At 30.4% G+C, this 25,623-nt stretch overlaps 1 protein-coding gene across 1 annotated transcript; it reads right to left on the reverse strand.

Moving 5' to 3' along the window:
* On the reverse strand, positions 1-24,132 carry LOC149058355 (zinc finger MYM-type protein 1-like). Its single transcript, XM_089218361.1, has 4 exons — positions 24,060-24,132; positions 12,173-12,979; positions 11,735-12,073; positions 1-191 (listed from the first exon to the last, which is right to left on the reverse strand). The coding sequence occupies exons 1-4, from the start codon at positions 24,130-24,132 to the stop codon at positions 1-3; spliced, it is 1,410 nt and encodes a 469-aa protein (XP_089074487.1).
* Positions 24,133-25,623: the final 1,491 nt, after the last annotated feature.

A 25,623-nucleotide genomic window follows, 5' to 3' on the forward strand; every position in this document is an offset into this window, starting at 1 on the left:
TCAGTCAACACGTCCCGCGCAACCACCGTCAACACACCATCTCTGATGCTGTTCCGACGCAGTGTTATTCCAAAGCAAGTTTCTAATCACGTGGGACGCGGCGCCAACGTTTTGAACTTTGAACATCGCCGAGGCCTCGAGCCGTTTGCTCATCGAGCCCGCGGTCGTGAAAAGTGACCATAACGTACATGCTGACATAATAAATAATTATATTATTATATTATAATAACATTGTCCGATAAATCACATACGGCGGCGGCGGTCATGGAGTGAAAATTTACAAAATAATATGACACGATCGTCGGAATATCTCGAAGTTACACTCGCCGATGGTAATAATGATGATGATGATAATAATAATAATAATAATAATAATAATAATAATAATAATAATAATAATAACAATAATAATATTTAGTTACGGCGTAACTGTTACGCATATATTAAAGGTGATGAGAAATTAATTCCGGGAACGGAAGAGAGATTGTAGACGATGCGATGGCTTTAAGTCGATTTTTACTGCCTATCCACGCACAGCAATAATAATATGTGCGCATCAAAAAAGGCTGGGCCGTAACGAACCATTGTACGCAAATGAGAATGACAAAATTTCGTCTGCCGCATTTTAGTCTTAGCGTATTATAACATTCAAACGGCTTTTATAATATTAATAGTCGGGACACGCACTTGCATGAGACGATGGAATAATTTAATTTATATATTCATTCAACGATATAACATAATAATATCAGCCTCAGTATTGGTCACATTTACAGTTCAAATATAATTCAAAATCCATTTATATACTTATTAAAATCTCCAGCTTTTAACTATCGAAAATCTTAAAGCCACGATTGAAAAGTGCAGCGTTTATTATATGATTCGATGAGTTCAAAACAACTATACTATAGGAATTTTCACGATCACTTATCGTTGTTTAATAAGTGACCTAAATATTTAATCCTTATAGTTGAATAATAATATAATTGTTGGCTAACACGAAATTGGTATCCATCTGATGTATATAAGAAACTGCATATATTACTATAATACTAGTGTTTTATGATTGCCGTTGATCAGGTTGAATAACAAATATCTATAATTTTATTATTCTGATTTCAAATAGAATTCGCAAAAAATGTATAAAAATCAATAATAATATTAAAAAAAACATCCATAACGTATATAAAATGTATAATGTATGTATACGTGCCATGTGTGGTTTATGACAATGATAAAAATTAAAATACGTTATTTTACACACCGTAATTAAATTAGCTTTTTTTTGACACGTAACGTTATACTATCTCGTAAAAGCGGTGTGTAATATATATATATATATATATGGATAAATTATGCTAGTGACCTAAAACCGAGTTTGTTTTTCACGCATATAAAATAGTTGTCTTTTTTAAGTCTAAACAATCGAATTGGTAATTTTATTTTATAGAGTTGCGACTGTCGTAAAAACATCATCGTACAATATCTGTAAATACAATAATACAATTTAAGTTTAAACACAATGTCAAGAAATCGTAATTCGTAATATTGCGTCCCGAGAGAATAATAATAATAGTGTTGCGTAATATTTATTAAACAATTTACTATTTACTTATATCCAGTACGAAAAATAAACATTATGGTTATACAGTTAGCATATAAATTAATATATTACATAACACTTCGAAAATCCTTGTAAGTTGAATTATTGGTCGTCAGTTGTAGTCTGTTGTTTAAATAAGCAGATGCCACTATAGTTCCGCATCAAGAATGGCAAAGAGCCCGCAGCATGTTGTTTGTACTATCAAATTTAAACATCGACCCAGAACCCTATTGCAGTCATAATATGTCGGATGTAATATAAGACGAAGGAATAGAAAATAATATTACATTGAGTTTCGCTTAATTTAATCATTGATCACATACATTAGTGCAGGTAATTTTGATTATACTAACCCGTTGATTCGTTAAAACAAACTTTTTTAATCGTTGTCGATACTTTATATTATTATAATAATATTAATTAGATTAGATATTGATTTAATTTTTAAATTTTCACATGAAATTTATTAAATAAATGTTTTTTTAGTTTAAAAAAAAATGCTTATTCACATTAGTAGTCACTAGTTTTACACTTTTAAGTTGGTATTACATTTTAATGCCATCAAAAATAATATTGTCATTATGTATCTTAGTTTTTGTCACCTATTATATTGCATTTTCTAAAATGATATCAATATGCCCGTTGAGTATGTATGTACAATAAATATGTAAAAAATAGTTGGGCATCACTCGTCAGAAACAAGGGAATAAAAAAAAAAAAAATGACGAAAACAAAAATCAAAACGAATAGACGTCATGGAAAGGGTCATTTACAACCAAAAACAATTTAATGTGAGTTTAAAACGATGTTCGTGTATTCGTTGAACCGCATTTGAACGTTGATTTCTTTTATTCGAAACAAAATAAAATAATAATAATACGAACGTATTCCATATTATTATTATTATTATTATTATTTTCTATCATAGTAATCGGCAAAACTACAATATTATTATGTACTCTGCGACTATCTTCTAAACATGTTTTATTTAATTGTTTCAACGGTAACAATACGTCATATTATGTTTGGAACAATGTATCAAACAATGTTCGGGACGCGATTTGTTTGCTCGGACCATAGATTCGAGTCTTTTGAGGAGGGTCCAAGCCTCGTCGTATGCAACTGCCAAACACACGGCTGCCGCCTGTAAAGTCGTGTTGTCATTCGCCCAAACACTAAAACACATAATAATAATAATATGACGTCAGGGCAAAGGTGAAAGTCAACAGTGTATGTGCGGCAAACCGTTCATTAGGCATTATTTACTCGCCGCTGCGGACAAATTACCCGTGTCCGTTTGTAGGGAATGCATTCATATAATAATAATTAATAATAAGTGTGATGCACCCTACACCCGTATAATAATCTCAAAAATGCAAGCATAGTGTTATAATTTATTATTATTCGCATTTATCTCCAACACGCGTTAATATTATGATGTGATTATGTCGGAGGCGCAGACGCTTAAGATTCCCTAGGAACCATGACAAAACAAACGGGTATATGCTCGCGACTTTGTGATATGCCGGTAGTCACCAATTCACCATATTTGATTTTCTCCAAATTTTATATGTAGGTATTTTGAGATATAATTATTTTTATTTATTCATTTGAGTATAAACGTTGGATAAAAACATCCGCCACATGTTTGCGTCAGTCGACCTGAAATGTGTAAGTTGTGTGTGGTCATACACGTTTGTTTTGTCATACTAGGAACAACTTGTATACACGCGCGACAGTACCTAATTAAAATGTACTATCCATAATTAATAATAAAATTAATATTTTTAAGAAATATAATAATTTATCAATCATCAATCTCATAAGTTATGACTTACACATTACAACGCACGGCTCCGCGTAGTCATAGTTGGTGCATTTGTTAAGTTTGGGAGAATCGTACGTTGGTTTTTTTGTGATATTTTAATGTTTAAGCAAGTTATGACGTCTTGTGAGTATGTTAAGTATAATTACAATTTAAAAACGCTCATAATTTGGTGTGAAACGAAGTGAAAAATCTCTAGGCACACACAGATAATTTTATTCTTATCTTGAGGTCTTTTGAAAAGTCAATTCACTCTATAATCAATATTATCAGCTAACAGCACGAATTAGTTCTGCAGAATGCCGATTTGCTGGTATGTCATAATACGTATGAAATAATTCGAAGACATAATATTATGCTGATGTGATGTTCTAAAGATGTCTAACAATAATATGTATTAGGTTTAGGACAAGAAATAAAATATCTACTGTAATGTATGGCGATGCTATACAAATTGCTATACATGTTATAACTTATAATATATAAACCGCATTTCTCTTTAAATAATTTCTTCACGTAATTATAACCCGATTATATGCAATTGTATACCTAATATCTCTATGTATAACATTACTAAAAATAAAGTAACTTCTTGCGGTTCGACAAAACTTGCACATAATCTCATAATCTGACACGGCCTAGTTCGTGAGAATTCGTTGATTCTTCCCGGGAAAGGTTCAAGTGCAGTTAGCTAAATTCACCATCTGCTTCTCTTAAGCGCGTTCTAATAAATCAGCTATTACAGCTACAACTAGTACAGGATGTCAAGATCGAAAATAATATTGATAATATAACAATATTATGTGCATGTTTATCCATCATACATACTATCTGTAATCGAGGTAATATTTATTTTATTAAATAATTTTAAAATGTTTCTTTTTAAGAAGACCCGCATGTGATGTTTTCGTCTTACAAATGTAAAACATTTCGAAAACTATTTTGCGCGGTAAAGAACCACTCAAACTGTAATTCAAGCTAAGCAACCAAATTTTCACACTATTAAGAGGAGAATATTTACAGTGCAACGTTGTTTTTATTTTTTCGATATTAGAACTAAAAAAGTTATTCAAATTTGAAAAACTCATAATGAATTTTTAAACAATAAGAACTGTTTTCTTATTTGTGATATCGAAAAATTAAAAACAACGTTGGATAATAACTATTCTCCTCTCTGTATAGTGTGAGAATTTGGTGGCTTAAGTTGGATTACAGCTTGAGTGGTTCTTTCCAGCGCAAAACAGTTTTCGCTATGTTTTACATTTGTAAGACGGAGACAACATATGCGGGTATAACGTCCTCTTAATAACAATTTGTGCTGTCTAGTTTTTACAAAAATACAGTCAACTATGGGCAACAAAATACTATATTAACTGGTCGACATTGATGATACGTCACCTAGTCAAATATGTATCACCAGTAATGGAGTGCCCGTGGAAGGGGGTAACAGGGGGCATTACCCACTAACCTAACCTTCGAATTTAATTTGGATTTTTATGGTTTTGTAAAGCTGGGTATTTCATTATTCCTACTCGAAAATGTTTTACAGGTATACCACTAGCTGATTATCGCCGCTCAAATTCACCAGGTTAGGTTACGGTTTACGCGTATACGCAACCAATACTTCGCACGATCAATATTATGTTCAAGACTGGCTAGATTCATATCACACGCCACACACGAATATAATTATATATTAAAACACGTAACAATCTGTGTATACGATCTATATATTATTATATATATTATATATATGGAGAGAGAGAGAGAGAGAGAGAGATCATAATATATTTAAGACATCCGGCAAGCACTTCGACGATGTTATTGTTTGTGTTACTGTTTTTATAATTTTTTTCTCACTCCGCGATATCTATTATAGCGCGCATTTCGTATTCGTACGCGATGGCTATAATAATAATAATTATTATATACGATATAAATACGAACATAATTCAGAAGTAATAACGACAATATAAACCGCACAACACGCCTGACAAACGGCGTATGAAACGTTTCGTAACTGCAAACGTATTATGAGCGCGTGCGAACGAGGTGGTTTCAAATGCGTTCCTCCAGCATTATTATTATTGTTGTTGTTGTTATTCTTTATAACAATATTTTCCGGCGTTTACTGCAACGACACGGTTTCACGTATATACCTACAACTGCTGCAGCAAACTGCGACGATTGCGTATGCAGCACTACAACAGGCTGTACTGTACATGCACCGTGTGAGCCAGTCGGTTCGTCGTCGTGGGAATTACGATTTAATCGACTACATTATATACAGTAGGTAATATGTACATTGTACATAATATCATAATATGGTACGGTTAACGCGACACCAGTGCAACGGCAAACCGTTACGGGTTTTCACTTTTCTTTTACGACGGCTATGTGTTAAAAGCGGCACCACATTCACGCTCATTCATTTGTATAATATTTATATTATACGAATATAGGATAATAAAATACTGTTATTATATTATACGTAAGCCAGTGACGGTGACATGCAAGGCGAACCCCTCCCCCCCCAAAAAAAAAAAAAAAAAAAAAATTCACGTTGTTTTCTGATCGCCAGCATGTTATATCTTTTATATAAATATTTTGTGTATAAATATATAATATTGAAACAATGTAACCCCTAACCCTCACTTGTCACTGCAAAGACATCCCATTTGAAAAGCTATACAGATGATTGTTGAGAACAATCTTTAAGTAAAACCAAACAATTCAACTGTTTGAAAATATAATCTTCTAGTATATTTAAAAATTCCAAAAACTATAAAATTTTGTATAACTACATTATCAAAAGAAAAATGGAGCTGAGCATGCTTGGTGGATCACCATGAATAAACACAAACTACGGTACATAATCCTCTCAATTTCAAAAACGGTAAATCTTAATTATAATATTTATCTCAGTCATAATATATCTCAACCTTCAAAAGATTGGTCAACGTTTTTACATAATCACAGTCCACAGCTATTGGCCAATTTATTTACTAGAGATTAGAGAAGATGTTACGAGGCGTCGTTTTATCGAAAATCAAACGTTTTTAAAATTTTTTGGGCGGATTTTTCTAAATCTGACAGTTTTAATTAAAACTGATCGGACATCGAAACGAAATTATAATTTTATCGAAACTCTGAGTCAACAATTTAATTGGGAATAAATATAATAACTACTTTTTCTAGCACAATATCGAGAAAGCTGCTGCATCGATTGATGAATTTAAGAAATTACATTTCTAAATTAAACAAAATTAATTAATTAGTGCTGTTATTACTTTTTAGTGTTATTACTATAACATGGTATTAACTAGCTAGTATTACTTTATTATTTTTTTTTATTTTTTTAGTGACTTGCTTAATTTTTTTAACGCACAAGTAACTAAAATAACTTAATAACATAATATAAACCTAATAGTGTAATCCATACAACTAAACATTCATATTTTAATGACACTGTGATTTAATTTAAAATAAAATTAGCCTCATATTATAATAGTTATTTCTTATTAGTATGCTTTGGTAAAATTTGAATTGTCTAAATCAAATAAGTATATAGCACCATTAGTTTTATGAGTATACATAAATATTTTTTTTTATATTCCTATTTAACACGTAATATACTTTCACAAGAATAACTATTTTAAGTGAAATAGATAAAGGTAATAGTTACAACATAGGTGTCATAGCATTTTTTTCTATTAAATCATGAAAAACTAAATAACATTTTGTAATTCTGTCCAATCAATTATAATTCATAAACCAGCATAGACACCAATTTTGTTCAAAATATAAGTTTATTTAATTGAATACAATACATGAATATTTTAAATTTTCTGTCTCCTGATCATATTATTGATCAGCGATTCCATTGACATTTTGTTTTCCTATCTATTATTAATTATACAATATATATTATATTATAGCTTAACCTAAATGTTCGTTTAAAAGAACATATTTAACATTTTAAAATGAAATTGTTCACATTTTAATGTGCCGACTGACCAAATATAATATAAATATATACTATATTATATATTAGTTAGTTATTTATTAGGAATATTTACCTTCAACCCTAGTTCCAAGAACAACGAGACCAAAATATGTAGACTGATATTTCGCTATTATTTTAATGATATAAATTATATAGGCTGTATAGCACCTACTTATCATGGTAATCATATAAAAATGATATAATATGATATTGTCATACCATCATACACCATAGTGATGTCAACATTTTTTGATTCTGTTATTATATAACTGTACACGAATCTAATATAATAATATTGTGTCTTAGTATTAGATTAAAATATACTACGCCTAACAATAATTATACAAATTTAAAATTACATAAATGGATAAATGAACTAAAATGTATTGTTGACAAACAAAGATTGAATATTGTTCGTGAGTCCACATATGACAATCGAGTTATTTTATTATTATTATTCATTTCAGATTACATGATAACCAATTTATTAATAATATGACGTGTTATGCAGTGAAAAGCAAATAACAAACGTTATGGTCTATAGATCTTTGGTAGTTTTGAAGCTGACAAAAGATCCAAATTAAAATTAGGTTACTATAAACTCAATAAAGTTGTATTACTGTTAAACTCGGACAATATTAATTTGTCATACCAATATAGTGTAGTCTATCAATCATACATGACAAAAGTAATTCATTTAAATTTATCACATTTTTACTAACGTTTTTGTCGTGATTATTTTAATAATAATAATAATCTAACAAAGCATTTATTTTTTAAAGATCATTTTCAAAAAGTATAGATTATGCTTTCGATAAAAAAAAAACTTTAGTTTGTCATTTTTGTAACTTAATAATGACTAATTTTATTATAAGTGTAACATACATATTTATCATTATATGGCTATGGACGATGTAATAAATATTTTAAACCTTTAAAGTTTAAAATATAGAACTGAGAAGAACTCTCTATTTCCAATTTTAGAAAAATATGTTTCAGAAACGCTGTTGGTTAATGACTCGTGCTTAAAATACAACGGACTAATAGAAGCGAAATCGCCTAGTATATATGATAATACTTATGAGTTGAAAGTGCAAATAACCAAAGTTGAAAATTAGCCTCTAGCGGCAAAAATACAAAAGGATACTATTCTGATAGGTTATAACTTATACTATTCAGTCGGGCTAGCCTTCAGAGAGAATAAAATAGTAGTTAAGTTACACGAATCAATTACCTGGAACGAAGATTAAAATACAATTTCTAATTTGTTCCGTCGTTGTTTCGTGTATACCCACTGTACACTCTTCACTTGAACTTTTGACCTGCCGTGCGGCCATGTCACCGGGATTTCTCCAACAGTCCTACACTTTCGATTACTGGCAGCCGTGTATAGGTACCTACTACATAAAACCAGATGACTGCGTAAACAGAATCTGTGACTGTGTGTTGGCAGTAGGTACGCCATAATCAAAGAAGTCGACGACGATCTCGGTAATATTCTGCATTTCCTGTGTGTAGCAACAAGATTAATGTTAAAAGCAATTACGAGTTCAACTTCATTGTTATTGTATTATTTAGCAGCTATAGCCGCCGTGTTAATCCCGACCGGGATAATTTATGTATATATTATTATATAAGCCATAAGTGTATACACACGCGCTCGCGTGCCCCTCAGAAAACCGTTGAATGCTGTGTATATATAGGTACGATATTATTAGGTATATATATTATATTATGTAAGTACAATGAAACCACGAACAATATATACGAGCTCGAATGTAAAACGTATTGGCCAACGAACATCGTTTATCCTCCGAATTTTCACATCCCGATCTTGCCTGCCCTATATTATTATTAGATGAATAATATTTTTTTACTAAAATATTATCGCATATCATATTATTCTAGGTATATTACCTATTATATTTACTGCTGCCCTGCAGGATGTCCTCATATACTGCAATGTCCACCAATCCGTCTGTCCATCTACTATTTACCATAAAATATGTACCTAACACATCCGAACCAATGATATGCCTATATGTATATATATATATACGTACCAAATACTAACAAACTTTTAAATTTAAAAAAGTTACTTAACTTTGGTCTCCTACCAAGCTGAATACTGCAATTTTTTTTCATGTAGCAGGTACTCAATTTCTGTGATTTCCTGGTAGGTTTTTTTGATTTCTAATGTACCTGCAGATATAAATTGAAAATTCAAACTTTCCTAGGGTAGGACTGAGAATACAACGTAGATACGTAAATTCATGCCGGTTTACCTATACGTAGTTTGTTCTTCGACTGCACGACAACGTACACGTTTAAGTACCACGCTTACTCACATTTCGAATAATCTTACTTTTCAATTATACCAATCTAATCAGATCGATAATCTTCCTATTTACAGATTTTTCAGAGCAGACATGTAGTCCATCATACTAGGTAAATCATACTTCATTTCGCTTTGGGCAAACCATAATTTCCGTTTTACTATATAGGTACCTACTTCATGCATTCACAATCCATATTTCACAAGCGTATAGAAATATATGTCTGGTAAAATATTAGCCTCTTTGAAATCGAACACAACCCATTAATCTTTTCACGGATAAATTTCAAACAACTCGCTTCGACAATATTGTAAATTATTGTGAAAGTATCTATTTAACTACTGCTCATCGTGCCCGGGACCGCAAATATTTATGCAATCGTATCTGTATAAAATATGTATGATGACCAAATCATTAAATTTCCTATGACTCAGGTATCTCTAGATTCGAAGATGGTCTTATTGTATTTATTTACGTAAAAAAAAAAAAAATCAATAATAAAAAACAATTGTTACTATTTAGTATAGTCATGTAACTAAGTTGGTAAAGTCAGTGAAATGATTGCGTAAAAATCTAGGAGAAGGAGGCAAATAATTTATCCTCTAAAATCGAAACCATAACCAAATTATTTATTTTTGTATACAAGATACTAAGTCTTAAAATTATTTTACAATTTAAATAATAAATAATATCAAATACTAAATATCAGAATCTTGAGAATTTATAAAAAAAAAAAAGCGGTTTAACGAAGACTTATTTAAAAAAAATAATGTGATGATAATGCTGTAACCATAATTCATGAAATAATATTATCGGATTATTTTTGTAACTCAAATAATGCAAATAAGTTGGTAATATATTTCAATATATTATCTGACAGGGGAAACGTGATAATTCGAATAAAAGAAAAGTTTTATCTTATAAATGTATCGCATTCTTTCTTTATTGTATAGAATATTCAAATTTTCCGCTGTTGCAGACATATCTGGGGGCAAAATTATACTTTTTGCCCCCCCCACTTCTATTCCACAATTACGCCACTTGAGAACTCGGTAGTGTTGTGGTAATTTTTTTTGACCACATGAACATTGTTTATTTACATACAATACAATACTATATATTATTATTACTATCGTATTATATAAAAACAGTATTCATTGGTTCCTGGTTGAATAGTTTTCAAAATAGTATTTTTTCGATTCTGATCTCGGTCAGATATTTCACGCACACCATCGTTATATGTATATTCAAACATTGATCGCGTTCGAGGAGCAAACACACAGCCGACGACGCGTACATAATCCGCTAATTTCAAAACAGCACCGTCACTACCTCATATAATTATAATACGTATATAGGGTTGCATAGGACTGCGCTTCTGTTTACAGTGCTTTAGTATGGGCTTAGATAGGTGCGGTATATACATCGAAACATAGGTAACCAAATATTGTTTTAATTACGACGACATGAAATGATTCACCCCTCACGCTATGCATTTTGAACTGAACGTAAACACACGGGCATATGTTTGCTGCAAAATTTTTTGCACACCAACCTCTATATAACACAATATATGTATGTATATTCAATAATAACGTTAAATATAATATATGTGCAATGGTATACACAAGGCCGGATTAAGCACCTATTGGGCCCCGGGGCTGAAATTTTATATGGGCCCTTTTGACAAAACATGCTTTACAAAACCGCTCGCTACGCTCGCAGAACACTACATTTTTTTAAAACTATTTCACAAATTCTCAATAGCATTATCATATTATAAAATTAATAGGTTTGTACAATTTATGTCTATAAAATTACTTATTTTAGTATGATAAAAGTAAATACAAATTTTCATAATAACTATTTAATTTATTAATAGTATACAACAAATATCAAACTTAAGTTAATAATATATAAAACAAAAACTATTTAATTAATCACATTTTTTTTTCTTGCTTTACTTGAAGCCAACTCTTTTAGTACATCATTTAAGTCTAATGATTTTAACAAATCATTCTCAGAATATAAAATCATTTGTATATCTAAGTTTTCTTGGGTTTGACTAGTTCTATACTTATTTTTAATTCTAGTTAATTTAGAAAAAGCTCTCTCTGCAGAACAATTAGCTACAGGAATTGTCAAATATATTTTTAAAGTAGTAAATATACAAGGAAATACCTCTTCGAGTGATTGATTACCAAACCAGGAAAATAATTTGGAAATGTCAGCTGGATCAAAAGAAGGTTGACAAAGCCTCCAGTATTCTCTAAATTGTACAAGTTCGTTCGGTAAAGTAATATCTACATCATTTTTATATTTTGAAATAAATGTTGAGACACTTAAATCAATTTTTTCATTAGATTCTTGAGTTAAGTGTGTTATAAATAAAAAATGATCACCAATATATTCATAAGCGGAAATTCTTTTGTTTAATTCTGATACAAATTTATCAATAATAAATATATGTGTCTGTACACGAAATTTGTTTTTTCCTTTTAATACTTCTTCATTTGTGCTACCATCAGGGAATTTTTTAATTTTTTTTCTTTGCTTTTCATCTGAGTAGTAAATGGTAATTTCAGGACTAAGATTAGGTATTTTCTCTTCGTAAATTGAATTTGAGTCCCGTAAACTTAACACATAACACTTCAGTGATTTTAATAAGTTGATCGCCTTCATTGTGTCACAGTTTGAATGTTGTAATTCAGTTGACGTTTTGTTACTTCTTTCCATGATGTCATTCCAAAGTAATGACATATATGCACTTTCTCTTTTTACCATTTTCTTCCATAACGATTTAGCATCTAAAGTTGTAACATTATTTTCTTCGCCATCATACATACTTTTTAACGCAGTCAAAATTTGTTCATAATTTACAACTATTGCTTTACAAGCTTCTGCATGACAAGACCACCTAGTGTCACTTAAGGATTTAAGTGTAAGAAGTCTACTAGAATTTCCTTTGACACTATTTTTTTCTTCTTTTTTCAATATGTTAATAAGTACATTCCACCTGTGAGTTGACCCACTAAAGAAATTATACAATTTTTGTACAAAATCAAAAAAATTGACAGCTTCATTACAACAATTTACACTAGTTACTCCAACTAGATTTAACGAATGAGCTGTACAAGGTATAAACACAGCTAATGGATTTTTATTTTTGTACCCTTTTATTTTTGTAACCTTCCCGTATTCCACCAATACTGGCAATATTACCCAGACTTGTAATTATTTTCTAATTTTATGTCTATGTTATTACAGAAATAAAAATAACATAAATTATAACCACGGACTAAGATATACATAATATATATGTCTTAGTGCGTGGTAAAATGCATCTTTTCTACCATTGTGCTTTTGTAAGTATTTACTATTTAGTTATTTTTGTCGATAAAAAAAATGGTTTTTAAAATATAGAAAAACTATTTTTTTTAAATCACTGAAAATTATGTATCGGCTTAAAATTGTTTGGGCCCCTTTCACTTGGGTATTTGAGAGGGCCCCGGGGCTGCCGCCCCGGCTAGACCCCCCCTTAATCCGGCCTTGGGTATACAGCATCACGAGAAGACCATACTTTGATATCATCCGTATATATACCCTCATTTAGTCACTTGCACGACGCTCAGAGAAAAAGGCAACTATAATAATAGTAATAATAATAATAATCATTATTGGTGGGCCTAATCTCCCATCTCCACGCATCTGAACGGCTAGGTCAGATTATTATTATCGATATAGCCGAGATAACCGACCCGGTTGTTAGCGGCCGAGTGCGTCATTAATATTGCGTTTCGGGCGTCCCGCGACGTCGAAATGAAATTTCAATTATTAATTATTATTTTTATTGTTGTTGTTGTTTTATATCGCAGATTAAATCGGGTCAATTCGTTTTACCGGAATCGTACTTATTTTGGCAGCAACCCGGCCGGGTGTGCGACTATGATCAAAACTGCATACCACAAAACGATATTTAATATGGGTATATACGGGTATAATGTGTGTGGGTGTGGGTGTGTTATAATATGTGCAATGTGTGTATTATAATGTTTAAAATTAAATAAAATTATGAACAGTAGGCATGTAAAACTCGTTCCTGCAGTAGGGTTCTGACCAACCAATATAATTAATAATTATATAGGTAACCTAGTGATTCACAGAATATTAACGTTTTTTCTTTTATTATTATTATTATTATTAAATAAAGGCTTCTACATTTCGGATTATTAGCCTAAAATATTAAAATACAAATTATTCAATAAGCCTAAAAATTAAAAATGTAGTTACCTAGTAATGATTTTTAAAGATTTAAGTATTAGATTTATACAATATTAGAATTTATTTATAAGATGTGTTTTGTTTAATAAATGTTGTGCCATTTATTTCGCTATGCGTTTCTTCCGTGTTTGGTGGAATAGTGAATTGATTCGTATTTTATCGTATTTCATCAATTCTTGAATTATGAGCGAGAGAGAGTTCGGCTTAGCATTTTTAGCATATGAGTGGAGGATTTTTTTTAATGAGTAAACAGTAGGTGACGAATGAGTTGCCGATTCTAGATCTTGTGATGAAAACTTCATCGCGTCTGTTGAGATGCTAAGGAAAGACCCATTTTTAAATTTTTATATTATTTATTTTAATAAATCCGTATGCACCGTATGAAGCTAGGTAACTACTAAGTGCATACTAGGTAATATAAAACATGAAATATAACCTTACAAATACAGGTGACAGACATTCATTACTCTGCAGCAGAATCGTTTTTCGTATACACAATGATTATCATCATTTAGATCAAATCTCACATATATACATTACAGTAACCTATACGGATATAATATACTCAATGACGAGGTACACGTACAACCAAAACCTACTAAGCCGCTGAGATACATAATTTATTAATATTTACTATGTTTGTAATCGCAGGCACCTATTTTATGTTGGAATTATATTTTTTAAACTTGTTCATAAAATAGAAAAATAGTGAGACAATATTGTAACGTTTGAATTTTGTAACTCTTTTAAGCGCGTTATTCCCTTAATTTGTTATCAATTTGTAGGTAATAATGTAATATTGTCACATTCGACCATATAATGGTTCCAATTATTTAATACACACCCAATTACAATATTTATAATAGATATATTATATATACATAGGCAATAGGTAATAATATATAAAGACTTGTCGTATCGTTTGTACGGACACGTTGTTGTCGTCGTCGACTCATCGTCTTCACGACGATAATGTAATCAAACGCCGTGACGCGTGCGTTAAATTTGACACTCTCGCACATTAGAGGCGTTGAAAAAATATCCGTTCGATAATGTTTTATTCGAACGTTCCTTGTATTCGGTTTCGCGTATGCATTATGATGAAAAAAATAACCAAATAAACGCGTAATTTTTATTTCTTTTTGTCGAGACAACAGCACCAACAGCAGCAATGATATCTATAAGTATAAAATACATGGCATATTATATCACAGCACGGCGAAATGTTATTATAAATTCCGACTGTGCATGCGTAGCCACTGTAAGTCAATTTGTCATCTGCAGCAGGTGAGCAAAAATGGAAAATAAAACGCGAAACCATCGAACGGGGGTAACATAAAAAAAAAAAATTGAATTGAAATAATAATTTAATGACTTTGAACTTTTTCTCTAAAACCATTTAAATAATTTATACGTTTATTATTTAGCACGTTCAAACGCGATGCGCATGCACACATGCATAATAATACGAACATATTATTATTATGCCGTATAACGCGTACGCACGTAGACAATTTTAATAATAATTGTACATATTGTCTGCGGCAATAATAATATGTCAGTAAAATAATTATTCCAAAGCGCGCGTAAACGTTTGTCGACTCGTAGCGATTCAAACTTAAACCTGCATCCGCCGAACAGATATAATATACACAGTTAATACTTCCAAAATTTCTCCTCAACTTCAACACTTATGTGCAAAAGTAGAAACAGGCAATGCAAATATAATATTATCTATATAATATGATATGTAGGTGTGTTAATGTATTATACATTAACATTATTGAAAAGCTCTGCAATGTTATATTATAGGTATATGGTATAATCTAATAATACATTAATACGCAATATAATACACAAATCGATTATTAAAGTCTGGATATTAAAATGTAGGTATAGTTTATATTACTATATCATGTGTGCACTTAAAAAGTAACTGGTGCATACACGTATAATAGTACAACGTAGTTGAACGTACTATGTATAATATTATACATCACCTTTCTATATGAATAACCGATCTACTCTGAAATTCAAACAATCGACAGAACTTTGCGACAAGCACTTCCTGATACACAATATCATTGTCTTTATCTTATAGTATGATGTAAAGTATTATCGTTAGATTTAAATACTATTTATTACCAATATTTAATATTGAAAGTAAAAATATTTAGTAATGTTATTTTGCTGAGTATAACAAACATATTGCTATTTTTTTTTTGCGTGTTCTACGAACATTGATATAACATATAGACCCTCTCATATATACGGACAGACGGGTAGAATACTATAATAAGTTGTATTATCTAATTTTTGGAACATTTTATTTCAAAACGCATTAATGTATTATTCAGTTGAAAAATAAAACAGAAATTATTTATCTGAAATTGTATCTACTGAGCACCTATTGTGAATGTAGATTAGATAGTTGTATGGAATACAATTTCAGCCATTTTATAAAATTGTTATGGAAAATTATTAAAACTTATTTGTCGATTGCATATATTATGGATATTCGTACCTAACGATAGTACCTAATTAGTAATTATTCAACAGATATGTACCTTCGATAATATAATATAATATGGCCATTATTGAGCAGATATTATACTACGGGTACGTATACACGTACGTATAACATGCATTTTGAGTGCGGATATAATTAAATACAAGTGAAAGTGATCAACGCGATGGAGAAAAGGCTCATTGGACTAAACTTGAAGATTTCGAAAAGAGGCACCAGAGACGTCATCGAAACAACGATGACGATAAAACTGAAAACGATTAGAGTTGAAAACGACGAAAACATAGATGGTATAACGTGTACGTACACAATTGTGGTAAGTAGTATAAGTACCCATCATAACGCGATATTGTATGCGGTTACTTATATAGTATTATATTTTATGTGCATAATACTGTTACGCGATCGCATAGGATGACCGTCATCCCATTACTGCAGGCCCATTGCTGTTGACAGCAATTGGCAATTATTACTCAGAAACGCTCACAAACGTTGAATACTAATGATAATAATCGTTTTATTGTCTTCTATAAGCCATTAGACAAGAGGTTCGCGATACTATACCTAATTCAAAGTGTTTAAAACCCGTCGACAACAACTAAATAATATCTGCTGCAACGAATATCCGCTTAAATATGGAACCCAAAAAACTTGTTAAAATAATATTCTTATCTATATCACAGGTATAGACGCCTGGAGCATGCAGGAATACATACTTATATCCTGTGACATGAGTGCATATCCTTTTTTTAAAGGGGCATATGAACAAAGTCCTAAAATAACACTTCATAAAAAAAAAAAAAAAAACTATGTAGATACCTACATAGGTAGGCATACGTAATATTATAAGATCGATTTTCATGGCTTAATAATGTGACGAAAGTTATAGTCTTATAGAATCATATTATTTTCAACACACATCTTTAAAAAATAATATGTTTTTATTTTTCAAAGTACAAAAAAAATTCCCCGTTATTTTATCACGAGAAGTACCGTGGTAGTAATAATATTTATTTTTAATTCATAGGTATGAAGTTTATTTAGGACCATTTATATTTTTGGGGAGCACGTTTCTTCGTAGCCACAAACGCTGCAACCAAAATCTACGCACGCCTATATAATAATATGTTCTCCATAAGTATGTGTGCTTCTGTGGGTTACGAGAGGGAAAATAATGCGTGGAATAATGTTTTCCAACTCCCTGTAGTATATACGAGTATATATGAATATTGTATAGTATAGTATATAAGCTCGGAATGGGTAAATGGTCAGAGATTATCCGCTACATTTAGTCTCGTCGACAAACGTAGTAGCGAGCAAAGCAATAAAACAATAACGAAATATATATAACGCGACCACCAGCTCTGCAGTTGTGCATATAATATATTAATACAGTGCGAGTAAAACGACGACGGCCAGACGGAAAAAATAATAAAAATAACAAAATACGGTCTGTTGGAGATTGAGATAAGGTGACTCGAGTGCACCACTATATAGGTATATTTGTACGTAGGTATTGCTGCAGGAACACGTGGGTGCGACGAACGAGAGCGAGTGCCGCGAGAGCGGAGGCTGAAAATTAAAATGAAATTGCCCGGAAAGCGTGAACACCGAAAGGGCCCCGGTCGGTCCCGCGGCGATAAATTCGGAATTACCGTGGCGACTACCTTTTTTTTTCTTCGTATATTTTTTTATGGAGGAGAAAACCGTGGTGGATTTATGATTTGAACGCGCGTTATTCTTATAGCCGGAAGCTCGTTTCGGCAGCTATATATACAGTAATACACTCTGTACGTATACCTATATATATATATATATATAAATAGGCCTTTGCGCCGCACGCACGCGGTGAATATAGAAATACGACGTGAAAGGACGAGAAGAAGACGATGACAAGTAGTGGAAGTGGAAGGTGTAGGTATGGGTTGGGGGTGGAAAACCGTCGTGACAGTAAAATGCGTAAAGAAAAGAAGAAGTTTATATATATTATTATTATTATATATATATGCGCATCAGTATCGTAGAGCGTGTAGAGCGTATATTATATATATATATATATATTATTATATTATCTTTCATAAAAACATAGCAGACAACTCGAATTAATGCCGTTTAAATGATAATATGCATAATGTGTTATGGAGAGGGTATAGGACATAGGTACGTTTGTGCATAACGGTCTACGTGTATTTGTGAAAAAATCTAGTTTAAAGTCAATTTACTTCACCAGCAACAACTTAATCCCTTCGGTATAACATATTATAAAGTCGTGAATTTTGAAAAATCGTAACATCAATAATATTAGAACCGGTGGACATCACCAGTGGCGTTCCCAAGAGTTTTCAATGATTTTATAAGTAATTACCTACATTCAAATTAATTTTGGTGGTTATCTAAGACACAGATAAGGGATTTATGACACAACGAGAGGGAGAATGGGATCCCTAACCTCGCCGCTAGTTGTTACACTTCCAGACACAAAACATTGGTGGGGATCAATCCCCCTACCAAAGTTAGGTTTCATAATATAAGCCTTAACCTGCACATGATAAACCTTTATAGTTTTTGTTTATTGATCTCAAATAAAGAAACATCGGACATACATTTTCAATATTAAAATCAAGGATAAAAGTTTTAGTTTTTTTTTTTTTTTTTTAATTTTAAAACATTATGTGTGGTTAAATAAAAATTTTAAAGCATATTATTATATTTAATACACACAATGACATTTTCAAATGTGATTTTTTTTCGATAAAAATGTATTTAACCGCTGCTGTACTGCCTGTACTAATGACTAATACAGCATTATATTTACTGGTAAAATAAATAACCATAATGACAATATCGTCAAATGACAAATATACTTAGTAATACCATTGCACAACGAATGAATGAATCGGAATGGACACTGATAACGAATTATACAAGAAGCAGAAGGAAATCTGATAAACAAATTATTTTATAACATATAAATATACGTAAATAACAATCTTTCTAAAAAGATATGGCCATTTATTACTGATAACATTTTAGAGTTTCCAAAGCATGATTATGCTTTAAAGGCTGACGAATCACTCAAATTCGTTTTTCGTGTACAATGATTTTATATTGTTAAATTCAAATTTAACACGTTCTTTGCGATTACTCTTTAAACACCTATAATATAGGTACAGCTGAGCATTATCCACTTACCCACTTTTTGTATTTATTTTTACTTATAGACCATCACCTTTCCCAGTTATTTTTTCTTCATACATGCCTGTTTGATACAAAAATGCAATTACTGAGGCTCATGATGCATATACTAATAGTACCTACACCTTTTCATCGAATATTCTGGTATGACGGTATCACTTCGACAAGGATGCTTATTTACCAATATATAATTGATGATGTTCACTCTAAGACGTTTTCGAGTTTCGTTTACTTCCACCAAAAATTCCATTAATACCTATAAAATATACGATACAGTGGCTCGGCGTGGCGCGGTTGCTGCAATCAGTCACGCAAAATGATTAAGAGTACGCACCACCCGCTACTACTAGTTTCCGAACAGATGACCACCTGGGTACTTAAAGTGGCAAAAACCTTGCCACACACACACGTGTTACAAACATACCATATTCATGCTCAAAACTAAAACAAACGTGCTAATAACAACCATCCAATGTCCTATGTTTCTGCGGGTTAATCAATTTAAAAAAATATTATATACAATACACATTATACATGTATTATTTTAAGAATTTTTTTATAACGATTTTCTGAAGAGTATTATTACAAAGAGTATACGATATAATTACGTCTATGTGGTTGTAGTAACTGGCGATTATTTTGAATATGAAATGTAATACTCTGGCACAAAATACGAACACGATGAATTGTCGTTATAATGACTTCAAAATTATACAACATACCAAACGGATACACCTATATATTATATAATAATTTTATATCGTTAATTTAATGATTAATTAAAAACAAAAAAAAAGCAAAATCAGCATGTATTTTATAATTATAGGTATACTCAATAGTTACATGAATATTAATAATCAATATACAAAATGATTAATTTTTGGAAAACCAGATAACATGTTGGATAGGATATGGAATTTTAAATTTTTAGAACAATTGTTATACAATGACATATCACGTTATAGAATTACTGAAGAAAATATGGAAAATCAGTTTATTATACTACCAGATGGTTTAAAAACAAACAATTTTTTTTACTCTAAGTTCTTTAAAATATGGCAGGTATAATGACACCAGATTTATTTATTTATTTTTGTAACGATGGACAGCTAAATATATAAAATACGGATAAATTGTAGGAGATACAAATTTAAACGGGTCAAATATAACTATGAAAAATATATCAATAGCAAAGCGTTTCTAGGTCAGCTAATACTTAATAGTTAATTAATAGTTATGTAATATTGTTAATTATTATTTATTTATATGTTATATGATTCACATTAAACATATATATTTATGCGCGTGGACCTCATGACAGTTTTGTGTTGAGAAATGGCTATAAAACAGCCGTTACCAATGTTACCATAATATATAATATTAATGCGTAATACAACGAATGTATCTTGCTAAGCGAGTTTGTGTCGTATACATCATAGAGTAGTTACTAAGGTAGTTACTATATAGTAGTAGTTACTACTAGTTACTCTATGGTATACATGTACAAAAATATCACTAAATTATGTCTAAGGTTTGTGCTGGACGTGGGTAGATAAATATAACAATTTGTCTTGTACCAATAGTCTGCAAGTTACCAGACACAGCTTCAGTGCAGTGTGAAAATGTAAACGTGAGAAATTTTTGATATATGAAAAAAAAAAAAAAAATATTATCATCTATTATCTATAACGCAATATCAAAATCCCAATTTTCTATTAGTAGTTCTGTATCCTGTATTGGCTTCTTAAAGTTTTATTATTATTATTATGATATCCATTTCAATAATATAAAAAGTTGCTACAGTATACGGATGTAGATCTGCTTATTAATAGAATTCAAAAAAATTGTTAGCATAAATCATATTATTGTGGAGAAGGGGGCTATTAAGAAATTACGAGTATCTTCGGAATTTGCAGACTCGCGTCACTGCGGTAGTAGTTGCTATACCCACGACTACTTTGATATACATAATAATATAATACTTGCATAATATATAGGTGAGCACACCTACAGCATCGACAATTTTTTCACGTTGGAAACCTGTTGCCGATTTGTTTCAGAATACCTAATGTGTACATTAATAATATATTATTATGTTTACAGCTTATACAGGGAGTTGAAAAACTTTATAAACGGATATACGTTACGAAAACGTTTAAGTGTTAAACCAACTTAAGAATTATAATATCATACTACAAACGAACAAAGTTGTGAATACGGTAATTATTCTATTATATATATTGCTTAAAAAATGTGAAGGTGATAATATATCGAATGGTTGAAAATTATATGCAGTGTTATACGGCGCGTATTTATCACAGTTACTGACACTAAAATGTTTGTTTTTGAAATCAGACGACCATTATAATATCAGCTGTCATGATGATTAGTTGTCGGTGTAAACTGCAAATAGCAAATGTGTGATAGGTACATAAAACGGATTTTTTCATAGCATTATGTGGACTCAGTAACTATACAAAGATGTATGTTAAAGTGATGAACATAAATCACCGTGGAAATTTGCTTACAAATAAACAGCTATAAGTCTGCGTATTCTTCAGGCTATAAAAATAATAATCTCTTTACGATTGAATAAAAGTCACTACCGCAGGTGCCAGGTGGTTTGTAAAAAATTGATCAAGTTCAATGTTATTTTATACGTTTATCCGCTATAGATAAATGTAGCCAATCTGTATAAAGTAAAATAAAATATTTTGATAGTCTTAAATACTTCACACACTGCGCGATAATGGATGTAAAATTGTATTACTTTTAGCTTTGACGAATTCTCATACACAAGACCATACATTTTATGAGCGATTTAAAATCACTTTCGACGTGCGAACATTCACTACATGTGAATACGCCTTAACAGGATAGTTTTATTGTTATATCTCAGCAATTAGGTGATTAACCATCCTAATACCTACTTGGCTACTTCAAGTTCCAACTCATATATAAATAGAACAATAAAATTACGTATTATTCATAATGTTAATATTTTAAGCAAAATAATATATTTCAACGTTATTTTTAAATTCAATAATTAAAATTGAAATTATAATATTTAATTCTAATCAATACATTAATTTAAGATTTCATTTACACTTTTAGTGATTACTTATTAGTTATTACTATACAAATATTTATTTTTTTTTTAATTTATTTATTGTAAATTAAAATGTTTCAGCACTTTACGCGCTACAACTTACAAGTACTTACTTTTGTAAAACTTTGATAGTATTAATATTATTAATAATATAACCAATAGCCATATACCTAGGTAAATATTGATGATTTTTACGATTAAGATAAAAATGCAAGCTATTTCAAATAGAGCTAATGAGGGTATAATAATAATTATTGATAGGTAGGTGGTTATTATACAAATATTAAAATGTATACCTACGCTAACCGCTTGGATACCTAATACCTACAATCACTTTATGTTTTAAATCCGGATGTCTAAATGCAATAATTTGTCTGTCCTTATAATGTGCCTGCTTGAGTAAAAATATTCAAATAGGAACAATTTAAGAACCTACTCAAGTTCGTATTTTAAATATTTTTCAAAATAAAAATCTGTATCTCTACTCGAATATTGATAAAATGTAACTTTACAAGACTGTAATTAATTTGTATAGTACCTAAGTTTGTTGGTTCAATTCATATAATCCATTCACTTTGACCACTTAAATTGAGAAGCTGCAAAGCACAATAACCGCGATTCCCTAGATCGATGCATAACTACAAACTATAACGTACATTGCAAACTTATATAATAAATGAACGCGGTTGCCGGTTAACGGGTTATTGCACGATAGTACTGCCTCGACCTTGACCGTATATTATAAGACGCGTATACGAATAAACGGATATTCCGGTTTTTATTCCACCACAGTTATAATATTATTGTTGTTGTTTTATTATTATCATTATTTTTACTACATTTTTTTACGCAAAATATCAACGCATAATATTACCGTAGGTCGAGAATACCTGAATACCGCCTGCATCTATCGAAACACGTAAACCAGTATTACTGCGTTGAGATTCTCGGAGCTACGTCTTGTCCGCAATGCAAATAATACAAAATTAACATACTGGTAACAATGATAATAATATTATGCGTCCATGAATTATCCATCATAATCCATTTAATTAATGTTCCGATCGCGATTTGTCGATAAAAACGCTTGCCGTCTTAGTGTTTCTAAGCACCTCTATGTAAAATAATAAATTATAACAGAAGTAACAAACTGATTCTTTCATCATGAACCACTCACTTTTGAAATTTTTTTTAAATAAAACTTCTTTGGACGTGGTAGCGTAGTAAGCCGTATTCATGGACTCGACCATTGCGACCAAAAAACGTTTCTACATCGTAGCTCATCTGCTCATCAGTCATCAATAGACAAAATGAGATGTCCTTAATGGTAATAAATAATAATCCATTTGTCTCAGTGTTATATAATACAAATTAATTAATTTCAATTGAACATTTTATTTTACGATTTTTCCAATGCAAACTTAATATTTGACCATGATGGTTAATAACATTTTTTTCATATCTCCAGTAAAGTAGATTAACTTAATTCGCTCGTTCTACGGCAATTTGTTTACAACATAATTTTAAGTTGTTAAAAAAAATACGTTTAAATGAAAATTATATTATAAGTCGTATTCGAGCTTTCAGCGATCCAGATGTTAGTGGTTTTTAAATAATATTGATAAACAATTTTCAACATTGAACAAATGATAGCTTATTTCTATTAATTTAATCAAAAATATAAAGTGTATAATATGCAATAAGAGTTGATACCTATGATTGGTGTGAAAGTGTTATTGGCTATAGTAGGTACAATATCATAACAAAATTACCACAATGTAAGATACAAATTTGTTTCATATTACGAAAAATTCAAATCGGTAATTTCATGTTTAATGATTTTGAATATTCAGATGTTACTGCTTTTTAGACACATTTAGGATGATTTTTGATAGTTTATTAATTGTTCACATTTTTTTAAACAAAGTTTATTATCAAAACGACAATTTATTATTTTATTATTTAAAGTTACCTGCACACATGAAAAATGCACAAATTAATCATTATCAAATAAATTAAGTTTATCAATCAATGTATATTTCCTAATCAATAGAAATAAAAGTGAGATTCATATAATCAAAAAAAAAAAAAAAAAAATGTTTTTATTTATTTGTGAATAATATGAAATATATTTAAATTAAGTACCTAATTTATAATTATGTTTTTATTTTTTATGTATGCTATTAATATTTTTAATATATTATTATTTTAAACATTTTAAAAAATGTATAGAGAATATTTTTAGTGTTATTTTAGAGCTTTAAGTCATCTGCCCTAATTGTGATCCTATTATAGGTGATCTATACACTTTTAGTAGTTAATTTTGAATTTTCTGTTTAAATTCCGATAAGTATGCAAATACTCTTTTATATACGTATGTATACCTATTACAAACAGTAATCAACTAAACTAATAACAGTAATAACTAATAATCATAACATGTATTTACGATATAGATGGTGGCTATAGACAAATACTACTACAAACTTATGATAGACGAAGATTTACGTTTAATTGAAATATTCTCACCAAACAATTGAATAGATTTCGTTGTGAACAGTATAATATTATAGCATAATAATTAATAATCTGAACAGCTACCGACACGTATTCATACAATATATTATAATATATAACTATATAAATACATCCACCCACCACGTGCACGTAATAATACGAAACGATTAATATGTAAATCAGTTTCTATAATATAATATTATAGCCTATATTATGTTGTCTTG

The sequence above is a fragment of the Diuraphis noxia genome, unplaced genomic scaffold, assembly GCF_037042655.1.
Source record: "Diuraphis noxia isolate RWA-SAM2 unplaced genomic scaffold, SU_Dnox_SAM2 contig0002, whole genome shotgun sequence".
NCBI lineage: Eukaryota > Metazoa > Arthropoda > Insecta > Hemiptera > Aphididae > Diuraphis > Diuraphis noxia.